Below are 16,319 nucleotides of genomic sequence, written 5' to 3'. Positions count from 1 at the left end.
TGATGCATTAAAATTAACTATTTGACCAACACTGCTTTATTCAATTGCTTCATCCTAACTTCAGGCATTTATAATACCTACTCAGAAGCTACAAGAGGTATTAATTCTTCTAACTGTTTCCAGGTAACTTTTTTTTCTTTTTTCAAAATACATTTAGAGTACCCAATTTGTTTTCCCAATTAAGAGGCAATTTAGCATGGCCAATCCACCGACACTGCACATCTTTGGGTTGTGGGGGGTGAGACCCACGCAGACACGGGAAGAATGTGCAAACTTCACACTGACAGTGACCCGGGGCCGCGATCGAACCTGGGTCCTCGCGCCGTGAGGCAGCAGTGCTAATCACTGCATCACCATGCCGCCCCTCCGAGTAACTATTGGTGTAAGCCCGCGAGAACCATCTGAAATTTGGGATTTAAATCGGATGGTTCCCAGCATTAGACAATTATCCAGAGGAAGTTTGTATTTCTGAACAATTGCCATGTAAACTCTGACCTGTGAAGTTCTGAGAGGGGTTCCGCTGGACTTTGGGGTACTCCCCCAATCTGATGCTGGGGAGCTCATAAGTTATGGCCCAGTGACTTTGTATTCTGCACTTGGGGTCAATTTAATTGGCCCTGTCTTTTTGGAAGCTAATTTCGGATCAGCCAGCCATTGTATTCTTTTCAGTCTAATGTTGTTTTCTAATGACTTTAATGGAAAGCAAAATCAAGCATGATGTATAAACAGGCTGCCAGTCTGATCCCTTTGGTTTTCAACTAGATGGTTTGCATTGAAATTGGCACCAGTATAAAATTGTAACAAGGTGCATGCCATATGCAAGAATATTGTCAAAAGATACTAATTGATCTGCAGCGATGTATACAAGGAGCCAAGGCCAGTTCCAGGGTTTAGGTCAAGCAAGGTAGGTAGTGACAGGATAAGAGAAGAAAGATGTAAGGGAGAAGGGAATAGGAGTTGGAATGAATATGGGTTGCAGGGAGCAGGGCAGGAGAAGATGAGGAGGACAAAGCAAGGGGAGGGCGAGGAACAGAAAATAGTGATAGCATTGGACTAGGCTCTATTCATATTGTGCAAGGAAACAGAGCATGAAGATGAGGAACCAGCTAAGAAGGGGTTTGAAGGAAAAAGCAGTGCTAGCTATGGAACTGTTTGGAGGCATTTTGTGGGGCTAATATTCCTCTATTAGAATGTGGGTGGGGAGATGGCTATGTTGCATAGAACATAGAAAAATACAGCAGAGAACAGGCCCTTCGGTCCACGATGTTGTGCCGAACCTTTGTCCTAGATTAATCCTAGATTATCATAGAATTTACAGTGCAGAAGGAGGCCATTCGGCCCATTGAGTCTGCACCGGCTCTTGGAAAGAGCACCCTACCCAGGGTCAACACCTCCACCCAATACGAAGGGCAATTTTGGACACTAAGGGCAATTTATCATGGCCAATCCACCTAACCTGCACATCTTTGGACTGTGGGAGGAAACCGGAGCACCCGGAGGAAACCCACGCACACACGGGGAGGGTGTGCAGACTCCGCACAGACAGTGACCCAAGCCGGAATCGAACCTGGGAGCCTGGAGCTGTGAAGCAATTGTGCTATCCACAATGCTACCGTGCTGCCCTTAAGAACAAATTAATCTACACTATATCATTTTACCGTAATCCATGTACCTATTCAATAGCTGCTTGAAGGTCCCTAATGTTTCTGACTCAACTACTTCCACGGGCAGTGCATTCCATGCCCCCACTACTCTCTGTAAAGAACCTACCTCTGACATCCCCCCCTATATCTTCCACCATTCACCTTAAATTTATGTCCCCTTGTAATGGTTTGTTCCACCCGGGGAAAAAGTCTCTGACTGTCTACTCTATCTATTCCCCTGATCATCTTATAAACCTCTATCAAGTCGCCCCTCATCCTTCTCCGTTCTAATGAGAAAAGGCCCAGCACCCTCAACCTTTCCTCGTAAGACCTACTCTCCATTCCAGGCAACATCCTGGTAAATCTTCTTTGCACCTTTTCCAAAGCTTCCACATCCTTCCTAAAATGAGGTGACCAGAACTGTATACAGTACTCCAAATGTGGCCGTACCAAAGTTTTGTACAGCTGCATCATCACCTCACGGCTCTTAAATTCAATCCCTCTGTTAATGAATGCTAGCACACCACAGGCCTTCTTCACAGCTCTATCCACTTGAGTGGCAACTTTCAAAGATGTATGAACATAGACCCCAAGATCTCTCTGCTCCTCCATATTGCCAAGAACTCTACCTTTAACCCTGTATTCCGCATTCATATTTGTCCTTCCAAAATGGACAACCTCACACTTTTCAGGGTTAGACTCCATCTGCCACTTCTCAGCCCAGCTCTGCATCCTATCTATGTCTCTTTGCAGCCGACAACAGCCCTCCTCACTATCCACAACTCCATCAATCTTCGTATCGTCTGCAAATTTACTGACCCACCCTTCAACTCCCTCATCCAAGTCATTAATGAAAATCACAAACAGCAGAGGACCCAGAACTGATCCCTGCGGTACGCCACTGGTAACTGGGATCCAGGCTGAATATTTGCCATCCACCACCACTCTCTTGACTTCTATCGGTTAGCCAGTTCGTTATCCAACTGGCCAAATTTCCCACTATCCCATGCCTCCTTACTTTCTGCATAAGCCTACCATGGGGAACCTTATCAAATGCCTTACTAAAATCCATGTACACTACATCCACTGCTTTACCTTTATCCACATGCTTGGTCACCTCCTCAAAGAATTCAATAAGACTTGTAAGGCAAGACCTACCCCTCACAAATCCATGCTGACTATCCCTAATCAAGCAGTGTCTTTCCAGATGCTCAGAAATCCTATCCTTCAGTACCCTTTCCATTACTTTGCCGACCACCGAAGTAAGACTAACTGGCCTGTAATTCCCAGGGTTATCCCGAGTCCCTTTTTTGAACAGGGGCACGACATTCGCCACTCTCCAATCCCCTGGTACCACCCCTGTTGACAGTGAGGATGAAAAGATCATTGCCAACGGCTCTGCAATTTCATCTCTTGCTTCCCATAGAATCCTTGGATATATCCCGTCAGGCCCGGGGGACTTGTCTATCCTCAAGTTTTTCAAAATGCCCAACACATCTTCCTTCCTAACAAGTATTTCCTCGAGCTTACCAGTCTGTTTCACACTGTCCTCTCCAACAATATGGCCCCTCTCATTTGTAAATACAGAAGAAAAGTACTCGTTCAAGACCTCTCCTATCTCTTCAGACTCAATACACAATCTCCCGCTCCTGTCCTTGATCGGACCTACCCTCGCTCTAGTCATTCTCATATTTCTCACATATGTGTAAAAGGCCTTGGGGTTTTCCTTGACCCTACCCGTCAAAGATTGTTCATGCCCTCTCTTAGCTCTCCTAATCCCTTTCTTCAGTTCCCTCCTGGCTATCTTGTATCCCTCCAGCGCCCTGTCTGAACCTTGTTTCCATAGCCTGACATAAGTCTCCTTTTTCCTCTTAACAAGGCATTCAACCTCTCTTGTCAACCATGGTTCCCTCACTCGGCCATCTCTTCCCTGCCTGACAGGGACATATATATCAAGGACACATAGTACCTGTTCCTTGAACAAGTTCCACATTTCACTTGTGTCCTTCCCTGACAGCCTATGTTCCCAACTTATGCATTTCAATTCTTGTCTGACAACATTGTATTTACCCTTCCCCCAATTGTAAACCTTGCACTGTTACACGCACCCATCCCTCTCCATTACTAAAGTGAAAGTCACAGAATTGTGGTCACTATCTCCAAAATGCTCCCCCACTAACAAATCTATCACTTGCCCTGGTTCATTACCAAGTACCAAATCCAATATTGCCTCCCCTCTGGTTGGACAATCTACATACTGTTAGAAAAGCTTCCTGGACACACTGCACAAACACCACCCCATCTAAACTATTTGATCTAAAGAGTTTCCACTCAATGTTTGGGAAGTTAAAGTCACCCGTGACTACTACCCTGTGACTTCTGCACCTTTCCAAAATCTGTTTCCCAATCTGTTCCTCCACATCTCTGCTACTATTGGGGGGCCTAAAAAACTCCTAACAAGGTGACTGCTCCTTTCCTATTTCTGACTCCAATCCATACTACCTCAGTAGGCAGATACACCTCGAACTGCCTTTCTACAGCTGTTATTCCATCTCTTAATTAACAATGCCACCCCCCACCTTTTTTACCACCCTCCCTAATCTTATTGAAACACCTATAACCAGGGACCTCCGACAACCATTTCTGCCCCTCTTCTATCCAAGTTTCCGTGATGGCCACCGTAGTCCCAAGTACCGATCCATGCCTTAAGTTCACCCACCTTATTCCTGATGCTTCTTGCGTTGAAGTATACACACTGCAACCTACCTCCGTGCCTGCAAGTACTCTCCATTGTTAGTGTTCCCTTCCCCACTGCCTCACTACACGCTTTGGTGTCCTGAATATCGGCTACCTTAGTTGCTGGACTACAAATCTGGTTCCCATTCCCCTGCCAAATTAGTTTAAATCCTCCCGAAGAGTACTAGAAAATCTCCCTCCCAGGACATTGGTGCCCCTCTGGTTCAGATGCAACCCATCCTGCTTGTACAGGTCCCACCTTCCCCAGAATGCGCTCCAATTATCCAAATACCTGAAGCCCTCCCTCCTACACCATTCCTGCAGCCATGTGTTCAGCTGCACTCTCTCCCTATTCCTCGCCTCACTATCATGTGGCACCGGCAATAAACCAGAGATGACAACTCTGTCTGTCCTGACTTTTAACTTCCAGCCTGACTCCCTAAATTTGTTTATTACCTCCACACCCTTTTTCCTACCTACGTCGTTGGTACCAATGTGCACCACGACTTCTGGCTGCTCCCCCTCCCCCTTAAGGATCCTGAAGATACGATCCGAGACATCCCTGGCCCTGGCACCCGGGAGGGAACATACCTTCCGGGAGTCTCGCTCGTGACCACAGAATCTCCTATCTATTCCCCTAACCATTGAATCTCCTACTACTATTGCTTTTCTATTCTCCCCCCTTCCCTTCTGAGCCCCAGAGCTAGACTCAGTGCCAGAGACCTGGCTGCTAGGGTCTTCCCCCGGTAGGTCATCCCCCCCCCCCCCCCCCCAACAGCATCCAAAACGGTATACTTGTTTCGAAGGGGAACGGCCACGAGGGATCCCTGCACTGTCTGCCTGTTTGTTTTCTTTCCCCTGACTGTAACCCAGCTACTCTTGTCCTGTACCTTGGGTGTGGTTACCTCCCTGTAACTCTTCTCTATCACCCCCTCTGCCTCCCGGATGATCCAAAGTTCATCCAGCTTCAGCTCCAGTTCCCGAACACGGTCTTTGAGGAGCTGGAGTTGGGTGCACTTCCCGCAGGTATAGTCAGCGGGGACACCGGTTGTATCCCTCACCACCCACATCCTACAGGAGGAGCATGCAACTGGCCTAGCCTCCATCCCCTCTTACCTTACAGAATATAGCTGCCCTGTGGACCAACTGGACCTCTGCCCTCCGACTCTGCTCCCAGTCAGCTGCACTCTCTATAAACACCTGGCTCTCTTCTCGCTCTTTGCGGAAATGTGTGAAACAAAATGAAAGGAGCACCTTACTCCCTCCTCACCTAACTCCCTCAGTCACCAAACTCTCACTATAGCACTCAAATGCACCAAATTCAGCACTCCCTCAGTCACCAAACTCTCACTTTCGCACTCAAATGCACCAAATTCAGCACTCCCTCAATCACCAAACTCTCACTATAGCACTCAAATGCACCAAATTCAGCACTCAGTGCAAACAAAGTCTGCACTTTGATTTATAGGGGATCACTTTTGTACTGTGAATCTAGCCTCTGAAAACTGGCCTAATCCAATTAACTGATTAACAAGCTCCAGCTGCAAGTACCTACATGTAGAACCTTTGTTTAAAGCTGATTGACAATTTACCTTCTTCTAAACCAAACAGCAACTTTTAAGTTAATTAACTAAATAAAAGAAAGACTAGACTTTAGATAAAAATGAAGCCTTATACTCCCTCAGTCTCCAAACTCTCACTATAGCATTCAAATGCACCAAATTCAGCACTCAGTGCAAAAGGGGAAAAAAACGTTCTTGTGTGCTTTAAAAAACAAGGTTTTCAAATATCCCTGCAGTTGGGGAAATGCTTGATTTCTTTGTGGGAAAATGGAATGCCCTTCCCTCACTTTTATACAAATTTTCAGTTTCTCAGCAGCATGGTAGCACAGTGGTTAGCACTGCTGCTTCACAGCACCAGGGACCCGTCTTCGATTCCTGGCTTGGGTCACCGTATGCGCGGAGTCCACACGTTGTCCCATGTCTGCGTGGGTTTCCTCCGGATTCCCCAGTTTCCTCCCACAAGTCCCGAAAGATGTGCTGTTAGGTGAATTGGACATTCTGAATTCTCCCTCTGTGTACCCGAACAGGCGCCGGAGTGTGGTGACTAGGGGCTTTTCACAGTAACTTCATTGCGGTGTTAATATAAGCCTACTTGTGACACTAATAAAGATAATTATAAAGATTATAATCTGAGTGCCAGGTGCCTGCTCTGTAGTTGATAATTCAATTAGTTTTGTTTCTCGGTGCCATGTTTCAAAGCCCTTGGCCTTGATTCCGGTCTGGAGCCACGATGTAATGGGGGTTAGAGCTTCAGTTTGTTCAGATTGTTTTTTTTCCCAATTGTCTTTTTTGTGGGAGCTCAGGTGTGAATTGCACTTTTAAAATAATGAGATAATAAGGATTACCTTTATCAAAGAACAACAAAGAACAAAGAAATGTACAGCACAGGAACAGGCCCTTCGGCCCTCCAAGCCCGTGCCGACCATACTGCCCGACTAAACTACAATCTTCTACACTTCCTGGGTCCGTATCCTTCTATTCCCATCCTATTCATATATTTGTCAAGATGCCCCTTAAATGTCCCTATCGTCCCTGCTTCCACTACCTCCTCCGGTAGTGAGTTCCAGGCACCCACTACCCTCTGCGTAAAAAACTTGCCTCGTACATCTACTCTAAACCTTGCCCCTCTCACCTTAAACCTATGCCCCCTAGTAATTGACCCCTCTACCCTGGGGAAAAGCCTCTGACTATCCACTCTGTCTATGCCCCTCATAATTTTGTATACCTCTATCAGGTCGCCCCTCAACCTCCTTCGTTCCAGTGAGAACAAACCGAGTTTATTCAATCGCTCCTCATAGCTTATGCCCTCCATACCAGGCAACATTCTGGTAAATCTCTTCTGCACCCTCTCTAAAGCCTCCACATCCTTCTGGTAGTGTGGCGACCAGAATTGAACACTATACTCCAAGTGTGGCCTAACTAAGGTTCTATACAGCTGCAACATGACTTGCCAATTCTTATACTCAATGCCCCGGCCAATGAAGGCAAGCATGCCGTATGCCTTCTTGACTATCTTCTCCACCTGTGTTGCCCCTTTCAATGACCTGTGGACCTGTACTCCTAGATCTCTTTGACTTTCAATACTCTTGAGGGTTCTACCATTCACTGTATATTCCCTACCTGCATTAGCCCTTCCAAAATGCATTACCTCACATTTGTCCGGATTAAACTCCATCTGCCATCTCTCCGCCCAAGTCTCCAGACAATCTAAATCCTGCTGTATCCTCTGACAGTCCTCATCGCTATCCGCAATTCCACCAACCTTTGTGTCGTCTGCAAACTTACTAATCAGACCAGTTACATTTTCCTCCAAATCATTTATATATACTACAAACAGCAAAGGTCCCAACACTGATCCCTGTGGAACACCACTGGTCACAGCCCTCCAATTAGAAAAGCATCCCTCCATTGCTACCTTCTGCCTTCTATGGCCGAGCCAGTTCTGTATCCACCTTGCCAGTTCACCCCTGATCCCGTGTGACTTCACCTTTTGTACTAGTCTACCATGAGGGACCTTGTCAAAGGCCTTACTGAAGTCCATATAGACAACATCTACTGCCCTACCTGCATCAATCATCTTAGTGACCTCCTCGAAAAACTCTATCAAGTTAGTGAGACACAACCTCCCCTTCACAAAACCGTGCTGCCTCTCACTAATACGTCCATTTGCTTCCAAATGGGAGTAGATCCTGTCTCGAAGAATTCTCTCCAGTAATTTCCCTACCACTGAAGTAAGGCTCACCGGCCTGTAGTTCCCGGGATTATCCTTGCTACCCTTCTTAAACAGAGGAACAACATTGGCTATTCTCCAGTCCTCCGGGACATCCCCTGAAGACAGCGAGGATCCAAAGATTTCTTCAACCTCATTCTTCAGTTGAATTCACATCTTCTAAATTAATCCAATGTTCAATTTATAGTTAGAGTTCAGCTAATTAGAGAGAGTTCAACTGGTCAGATTAGGACGAAATGGATTTTTGTTAGTGCTTCTTTAACATTTTATTGCAATGCAAGGGGGCCAGCTTGCTTAGGTTATGACCACTGCCCACCACCCAAAACCATTGCAATAACCAATGTTTCTGGTCTTTTCTCTCTAGAATTGGTAGCAGATCCTATGTTAGCTTTGCATACAGGAAGAAGTTAGTTTCATCTGTTGATTTTGTGGACTTGCTCACTTTATGTTCTTTAACTGCAATTCCCTGTAAGATTTAGCACTTTTTAACCGTAAACTGAACTTTCAAAAAAAATATAGGTATTTGCCACACTTTGATCAAAATGGGGATTGTGGGATTCTAATTTGTTCAATCAGGGTCGCCTTCTACCCTATTGAAGAGCCTTTGATGATCCGTTTCAGATCCGTTATTCACAATTCTTTCCAGTAATTTAATACTCCCCTGCTTTATCTACTAAGGTTTCATAACTTTAGAGCTATGGCACAGAGCATGGACTCTTGGTTTTTCATGAAAAGCATGTCAGATCTTTGCTGCTCTGAAAGAGAATCGAGGTCAGGTTAAGATTGTACTCCGGAGCAATTCGAACAAAAATGGGCAACCATCAATTTGTACAACACCTTAGTTATTTGAAGCCTACCTAGTGATCTCCAGATACTAATTACTCTGTCAGTCATCAGAGCAGAGATTTAATTAACTAAAATGTTAATATATTTAACCAATGAGTAGTATTTACATTTGGGAGTTTGTTATAAACTTGGAGGATCCAGTACATTGCCTGCAGGCCAAATATGGCTTACGAGCTCCTTTAACTTGGCTCCTACTTGTTTACTTGTTAGGTGCTCACCAAACCGATTTCAACTGTGGCTCATTTAGAGCCCTATAAATTTCCTAGCCCTTGTTCACTTGAAAAATTCTGCTTTCTGCTTCCTGATTTGACTCTGAACAATCGGCTGTCTTTTCATAAAAAATAACCCTGTAGACTGAACTGCTAAGGCAAAACATCTGATTCCATGTTTTGGAGATGAAAGTAAGGATTATTTGGGCATGTAGGAAGAAGTGTAGGTTATGTGGGTTGGCAGAGGTGTCTGGTTGTTATTCGACGAACATGGAGTTTTTTGGCGTATATATGGAGTTCTTGATTTTGGTGTATTGGTGAACCATTTGCCCATCCCTAATTGCCCATGAGAAGGTAGCAATGAGCTGCCTCCTTGAACTGCTGGAGTCCACATGATTTAGGTGAATTCACAGTGATGTTAGGGCAGGAGTTCCAGGATTTTGACAGAAGGAACAGTAATGTGTTTCCAATGCCAAAATGCTGTGTGTCTTGGAGGGTTAGTCATAATTTTCCAAAGCTCTCCAGATTTCCCATTGGACAAGTGCAGATGCCACTTGATTATTTAATAAAGGATGGCGAAACAAACCAGCTAACTGTCCTGTCAGTTTAACATCAATTATGTGGAGATTTGTGGAGACACTCGTCCTATCATTCTCAGTGATTTCAACCTCCGTCTCAATTCATTGTTCTCATTCTCTTACTCATTCTCTTCTGCACTCACTGCTCTTTTGAGTTCTCTCTATTGTAAACTACCCACCCATATTCTTAGCTACCCCTTTGACCTTACCATCTCATGTCTCAACATATCACAGATAAGGTCACCTTTGATCACCTCATTTGCATCACTTTCCACCCATATCCCCCTTCTACATTCCAAACCTACCTCCTTATATGTGCCCGCCCCTGGAAAAGATCTCTCCCCCGATTTACTTACAACTGCACTTTCAAAATCCCTTTGGCCCTCTGTTCACTGCAACATTTCTGTAGCTACTGATTTACTCAGCCACACAGTTGATTTCACCTTTGATGTTACAGTGTCCTGATGCCCTGAGGACATGAAAAGCATTATACAAAGACAATTAATTTCTACATATTGAAATGCTGAGCAGTGGAATAAATATTGCACCGTGGATAAATACTGAAATTGCCTATAATTGTGACATTGATAAATAATTTGTCTTTTATGAGCACAATATTCTGTATTAAAAATATATTTTTAAATGCATCATATTTTGAAATGCTGTCCATTGCTGTATTTATGCTTTTCTTCAGTTGCTCAGTATCTGAATAAGTTCCCTAAATTTGATGACGGAATCTTTCTGCATCATGCTAATATTGATTTAGCTGGAGGAGAAAGTTCTTGCACTTTAATAGTAAATATGCTGAATATTCAATAGGAACCAAATTTTCTTTGTGCCTTTTGCCAATTATGGTTTTATTTTCATTAGTTGATTTTTCTTTGCACAGACGTCAGAAAGCCAGAGAGAGACAACAGAAGTTGCTTGCGGAATTTGCTTCAAGACAAAAAAGTTTCATGGAAACAGCAATGGATCTCGGTAAGCCTTTGTAAATCGATGCAAAATATTGTCTAGTTAAGACCATTTTATCAGTATCACTATAATTTGAATGTCGCAGTCCTTTGGATTCTAATGGATTGTGAATTGCCTGTTTCCTACTTTTTCAATTGGATTTGTATATGGGCGGCAGAAGCCATTTAAAAATATTTGGACAGATTAAGACTACTGAATAGAAATTAGTTTACAGGTAGGTTACTGACCATTGAAATGGGTAACATGTCAAAGAGATGTCCATCAGGTATGAAAAAGGATTTGATTTTAATAATCTATATTGTCACAAGTAGACTTACATTAACACTGCAATGAAGTTACTGTGAAAAGCCCCTAGTCGCCACATGTAGTACAATGGGAGGCTGATAAAGAAGGTAAGAGCCCATGGGATCCAGGGCAATTTTGAAAACTGGATCCAAACTGGTTTGGTGGCAGGAGGGAGAGGGTGGTGGTTGAAGATTGATTTTGTGACTGGAAACCTGTGTCCGCAGGGGTCAGTGCTGGGTACCTTGTTGTTTGTAGTGTGCTTAATGATCTGGGTGTGACTGTCGGAGGTATGATACATTCGCAGATGACACAGAAATTGGTGGTGTGGTAAATAGTGAGGAGCAAGGCTTTAGATTGCAGGATGATACAGGCGGGATGGTTAGATGGGCAGAAGATGGACAAATGGAATTTAACCTCAAAGTGTGAGATAATGCATGTAGGAGGACTAACCAGGCAAGGAAATATACAATGAATGTTTGGACCGCCTGAAGTACAGAAGATCAAAGGGATCTTGATGTGCATGTCCACAGATCTCTGAAGACAGCAGGACAAGTAGATAAGGTGGTTAAGATTGCTCATGGAGGGCAGCATGGTTGTGCAGTGGTTAGCACTGCTGCCTCACGGCGCCGATGTCCCAGGTTCGATCCCGGCTCTGGGTCACAGTCCGTGTGGAGTTTGCACATTCTCCCATTTTCTGCGTGGGTTTCGCCCCCACAACCCATAGATGTGCAGGGTAGGTGGATTGGCCACGCTAAATTGCCCCTTAATTGGAAAAAATGAATTGGGTACTCTAAATTAAAAAAAAAAGATGGCTCATGGATTCTTGCCTTTATTAACTGAGGCACTGAATAAAGGAGCAGGGAGTTTATGTTGGAGCTGTATAAAACGCAGGCTAGGCCCCAGCTGGTGTACTGTGTGCAGTTCTGGCCACCAAACTATAGGAAGCAAGTGATTGCACTGGAGCAGATGCAGAGAAGATTCACCAGGATGTTGCCTGGGCTGGAGTCTTTGTTATCAAGAGAGATTGATTAGGCTGGGGTTGTTTTCCATGGAGCAGAGAAGACTCAGAGGGGACCTGATGGAGGTGTATAAAATTATGAGGGACATAGATAGGGTGGGTAGACACAAAGGTACTTTCCCCTTAGTTGAGGGATCAATAATCAGGGGGCATAGTTTTAAGGTAATGGTAGGAGGTTTAGAGGAGATATGAGGAAAATCCTTTTCACCCAGAAGGTGGTGAGAATCTGGAACTCACTGCCTGGAAGACTGGTAGAGGTGTCAACCTGCACAACCTTTAAGAAGTATTTAGATGAGCAATTGAAATGCCATAGCAAACAAGGCTACGGCCAAGTGCTGGAAAATGGGATTATAATAGATAGGTGCTTGATGGCCGGCGCAGACACAATGAACCAAAACTCGGTCTCGATAAAGAGGATACGAAAAAAGTCATCCCTTTGTCAAGTCAAGGGATGACTTGACAAATATCAAGTCATCCCTCAACCTCCGTAGTTCCAGTGAGAAGAAACCGAGTTTATTCAACATCTCCTCGTAGACTAATTCAGCTGGAAAAAACTATGAGGGGCCTAGATAGCATCGACAGGAAATACTTGTTGAGGGGATCAAGCACTAGGAAGTAGATTTACGGTGATTGGTGGGAGGATTAGAGGGGACATGAAGGAAAGCATTTTCCCCCAGAGAGTGGTGAGCATCTGGAATTCACTGCCTAAAGTTTGTTGTTGAGACCCAACACAAATGTACCTGGCAGCCATGTAAAGTTCTATAAGTTGCAAGCCTATGGAACAGGTGCTGGAAGGTGGGACTAAAATGAGCGACTAGTTTCTATTTCTCTCTTTTGGCTTGTGCAAACACGATTGGCTGAATAACCTCTTTCTGTACTGGTAACCTTTCTATGATTATATGGTTTAACATTCTAACTGTAATCATTTCTGCACTCACAGTACTACTAACATTAATCACTAGTGATTGACTTTTGTGGCCTCTGGAGGGGAATGTAAGTGAGGAGTATATTAGAATGTGTTCTTGTCACTTGTAATTATATTTACCACTTGAGATTGATGTCTGAAGCTATGATAAATATTTTTTTTCCATCTAAGTAGTTGAAATATTAAATTATCTTTATTTAGTGATCCCGATCAAGACTGCTTGACATCCGACTGGGCTTCAGAAAATTTTGTGTGTTTCTCAATAGAGGTATTTCAAATGTTATTGCTTAGTCCTTGAAATAGAAATACCTCAGGCAAATGAGAACAGAGCATCGTGAGTTTTTTTTTCCTGAAAGCAAGGTGACATCAGAAATTCTCAGGCTGCTGAGCCTAGTTAGAAAAATAAATTAGATTTCAACTGTCTTTTGGGAAATGAGGTGAAGGGTTGGGGCAGAAGATATCAAAAGAACTAATAGTTGTTCTGCCTTGAGGGAGTTACCATGACACAATGTTTAGTAAGGGAAAATGTTCTTTACAATTAGAGACTTGCATTATACTCAGCAATTTTTTGCCTCTTTTCCTAGGTTTTAGCCTCTTAACAAACACTGTCTTGGGCTCTCATACAAAACCAATTAAATACTGCGAAGCAGTTGACAAAAATCTTAAAAATATGAAATATCAGACAATTTGGATTTACTTTTTGTAATAACCTCTCATTTGACTTTGATTTTTTCAACAGTCATAAAATAAGCAGGCATTGTTAAGAATGGTGGAAATTTTTGTCAACAAAGACGCATTAGACCGAATGCAATATAGTTCAATGAATTATTAGCTTTGTTTGCATAACTTGACTTCCTACATGATATATGCAGAAGGAATTGTTTTTCTAGTCGTTTGGTAGTACAGAATTTGAATATTGCTGGGAAAAAATACTTTTTGTTGAAGCTTTTGGTCTTGCATTCATCAGGACAATTCGAAGGGAGACCACAAATTTATATAGAATGGGAAGAGTGCTGATTGGTTGGCCAGTGGACTCTGGTAGAGGTGTTGTAATGGAGAATGCACCAGTTGATGGTGAGTGACAGTTATCTGCCAAGCACTGTTTGAAATTTAAACCAGGCAGCTTGACTCTGAGGAATGAACCAATAAATGGCTGTCACTTATTTTATTTAGCTAAAACAAGTGTGATGTGTATACATGTTCTTTCTCTCTGCAAAGAACAAGGCCCTGTGTATTAATATATAGCTTCCAGTATGTGTAAATGCTCCACACCAAGCTAAACTGAAAATTTTACAGTGTAATTCTTGTCACACTGAGAATTCTTAGCACCATTTCTGAGAAACAAATTTTTTTTTTTAAATTTCAGTGCACAAAGCCTAAGAGAGTCTGGGGGGGGGGGGGTTGCATAAATGGAAGATAGTACATAAATCCAACAGGGAATTTAAGAGAAACCTCTTTATCCAAAAAATGATTAGAATGTAAGACTCACTATCAAATGAAAAACCTCATTTTTATTGGCTCTTTTCAGGACCTCAGGATATCCCCAAGCTCTTTGTGTAACTTTTTAGAAGTGTAGTCTCTATTGTGGTAAACATGGCAACCAATTTGTGTGCAGCAAGCGTTCACAGACAGTAATGGTGATTTCTGTTACTGCTGTTATTTTGAGGGATAAATATTGACCAGGACACCAGGGATAACTGCCTTGCTCTTCTTCAAATTAGCATCATGGGATATTTAGCATGCACTTTAGAGAGCAGATGGGACTGCAGTTTGTTGATTTATTTGACAGCATCTCTGACAGTGCAACACTCCCTCAATCCTACACAGGCGTACCAGCTGAGATTTTGTGCTCTTGTCTGTGGAGTGGAACTTGAACTCACAACCTTCTAACTCAGAGGCAAGACTGCTTCCGACTGAGCCACAGCTTACACTGACTGAATGAATAGTTGAGGCAACTATTAGATAAAACAATTGAAATAATATGTTGATGTGTTTAGATGAACTTGGGTGGGAGGAGACCCATTTGGAGCATAAATGGACCTGTTCATTATTTCCCAATTTGATTATTCCAATTCTCCACTGTTTGCCTTCATCTTGCATTGACAGCTCAGCTCTACTGCTGATATGCTGTCTAATATCAGGTTTCATGAAAAGCGCGTAGAATGACTACAGGCAGCAAAATTTGATGATGGGCATGGAAGTCACCCATCCGGAGCACATTCTGAGCCCTTTCCATCCTCCGTGCCTCTTCCAATTGGTGCTGACCATGGAGGAGAACTGATTCATCATCAGGTGGGGGGGGGGGTTGGGGTGGGTGTGGGGTGGTGGGCAGGGGGCAAAGGTAGCTGGTGGTAATCAGGAGATTTTGTTGCCTATGTGTGATTTATGCCATGAAACTTCATGGGGTCTGGGGTCTGGCAGTTTGGGTGACATCAAGACCACTCAGCTCCTGACCTCATTTTACAGTCTAGGTTTAAACATGGACAAAAAGGTTGAACTCGAGAGGTGAGGTGAGAGTGACAGCCCTTGATGTCAAGGCAGCAGTTGGCTGAATGTGACATCAAGGAGACCTCGCAAAACTAAAGCCAGTGGGTATCAGGCAGAAACTGTCCACAGGTAAGGTTCATACCGAGCACAAAGGGCAATGGTTGTTGTGGTTGTCGGGCAGTCATCTCAATCCCAGAATATTGTTGCAGGAGTTCCTCAGGGTCGTGTCCTCGGCTCAATCATCTTTTGCTCCTTCATCAATGACCTACTGTCCATCATAAGGTCAGAAGTGGAGATGTTTGCTGAAGATTGCACAATGTTCAGCGCTATTTGCGACTCTTCAGATACTGCAGCATTCTGTGTTCATATGCAGCAAGACCTGGACAACATTCAGTCTTGGCTGATAAGTGGCAAGTGACATTCGTGCCAGGCAATGACCATCCCCAACAAGAAAGAATGTAATTAGCTCCCTTTGGCATTCAGTGCTATTAACACTATTAACATCCTGTGAGTTGCCATTGACAGAAACAGTACAGGGCTATCCATATAAATACCGTGGCTACAAGAGCAGGTTTAAAGTTGGGAATCCTGAGATGAGTAACTCACATCCAGACTCCCCACAGCTTGTTCCCCCATTTACAAGGCATAGATCAGGAATGTGATGTAATACTCTCGTCTGGATAAGTGCAACTGCAACAACAGTCAAAAAGCTCAACATAATCCAGTACAAAACAGCCTGCTTGATTGGCACCATTGTGATGACCGTAGGAAATTCAGATGTATCATATTAAAGGTATTTGGTGCAGTAAAGGTTAAAAGCCTCTGTGT

General features: G+C 43.6%; 1 protein-coding gene across 5 annotated transcripts in view; it reads left to right on the top strand.

Annotated features, from left to right (window-relative positions):
* The window catches only part of ubr3 (ubiquitin protein ligase E3 component n-recognin 3), a 606,570-nt gene that overhangs the window by 249,865 nt on the left and 340,386 nt on the right, over positions 1–16,319 (top strand). For all 5 annotated transcript variants that reach the window (XM_072475854.1, XM_072475858.1, XM_072475857.1 and 2 more), the window contains one exon: positions 10,694–10,782. In XM_072475854.1, the coding sequence (XP_072331955.1) occupies positions 10,694–10,782 (89 nt within the window). The remainder of the gene's footprint in view (positions 1–10,693; positions 10,783–16,319) is intronic.

This window comes from Scyliorhinus torazame, chromosome 2 (assembly GCF_047496885.1).
Source record: "Scyliorhinus torazame isolate Kashiwa2021f chromosome 2, sScyTor2.1, whole genome shotgun sequence".
Lineage (NCBI taxonomy): Eukaryota > Metazoa > Chordata > Chondrichthyes > Carcharhiniformes > Scyliorhinidae > Scyliorhinus > Scyliorhinus torazame.
This window is presented reverse-complemented; position numbering and strand designations above follow the sequence as displayed.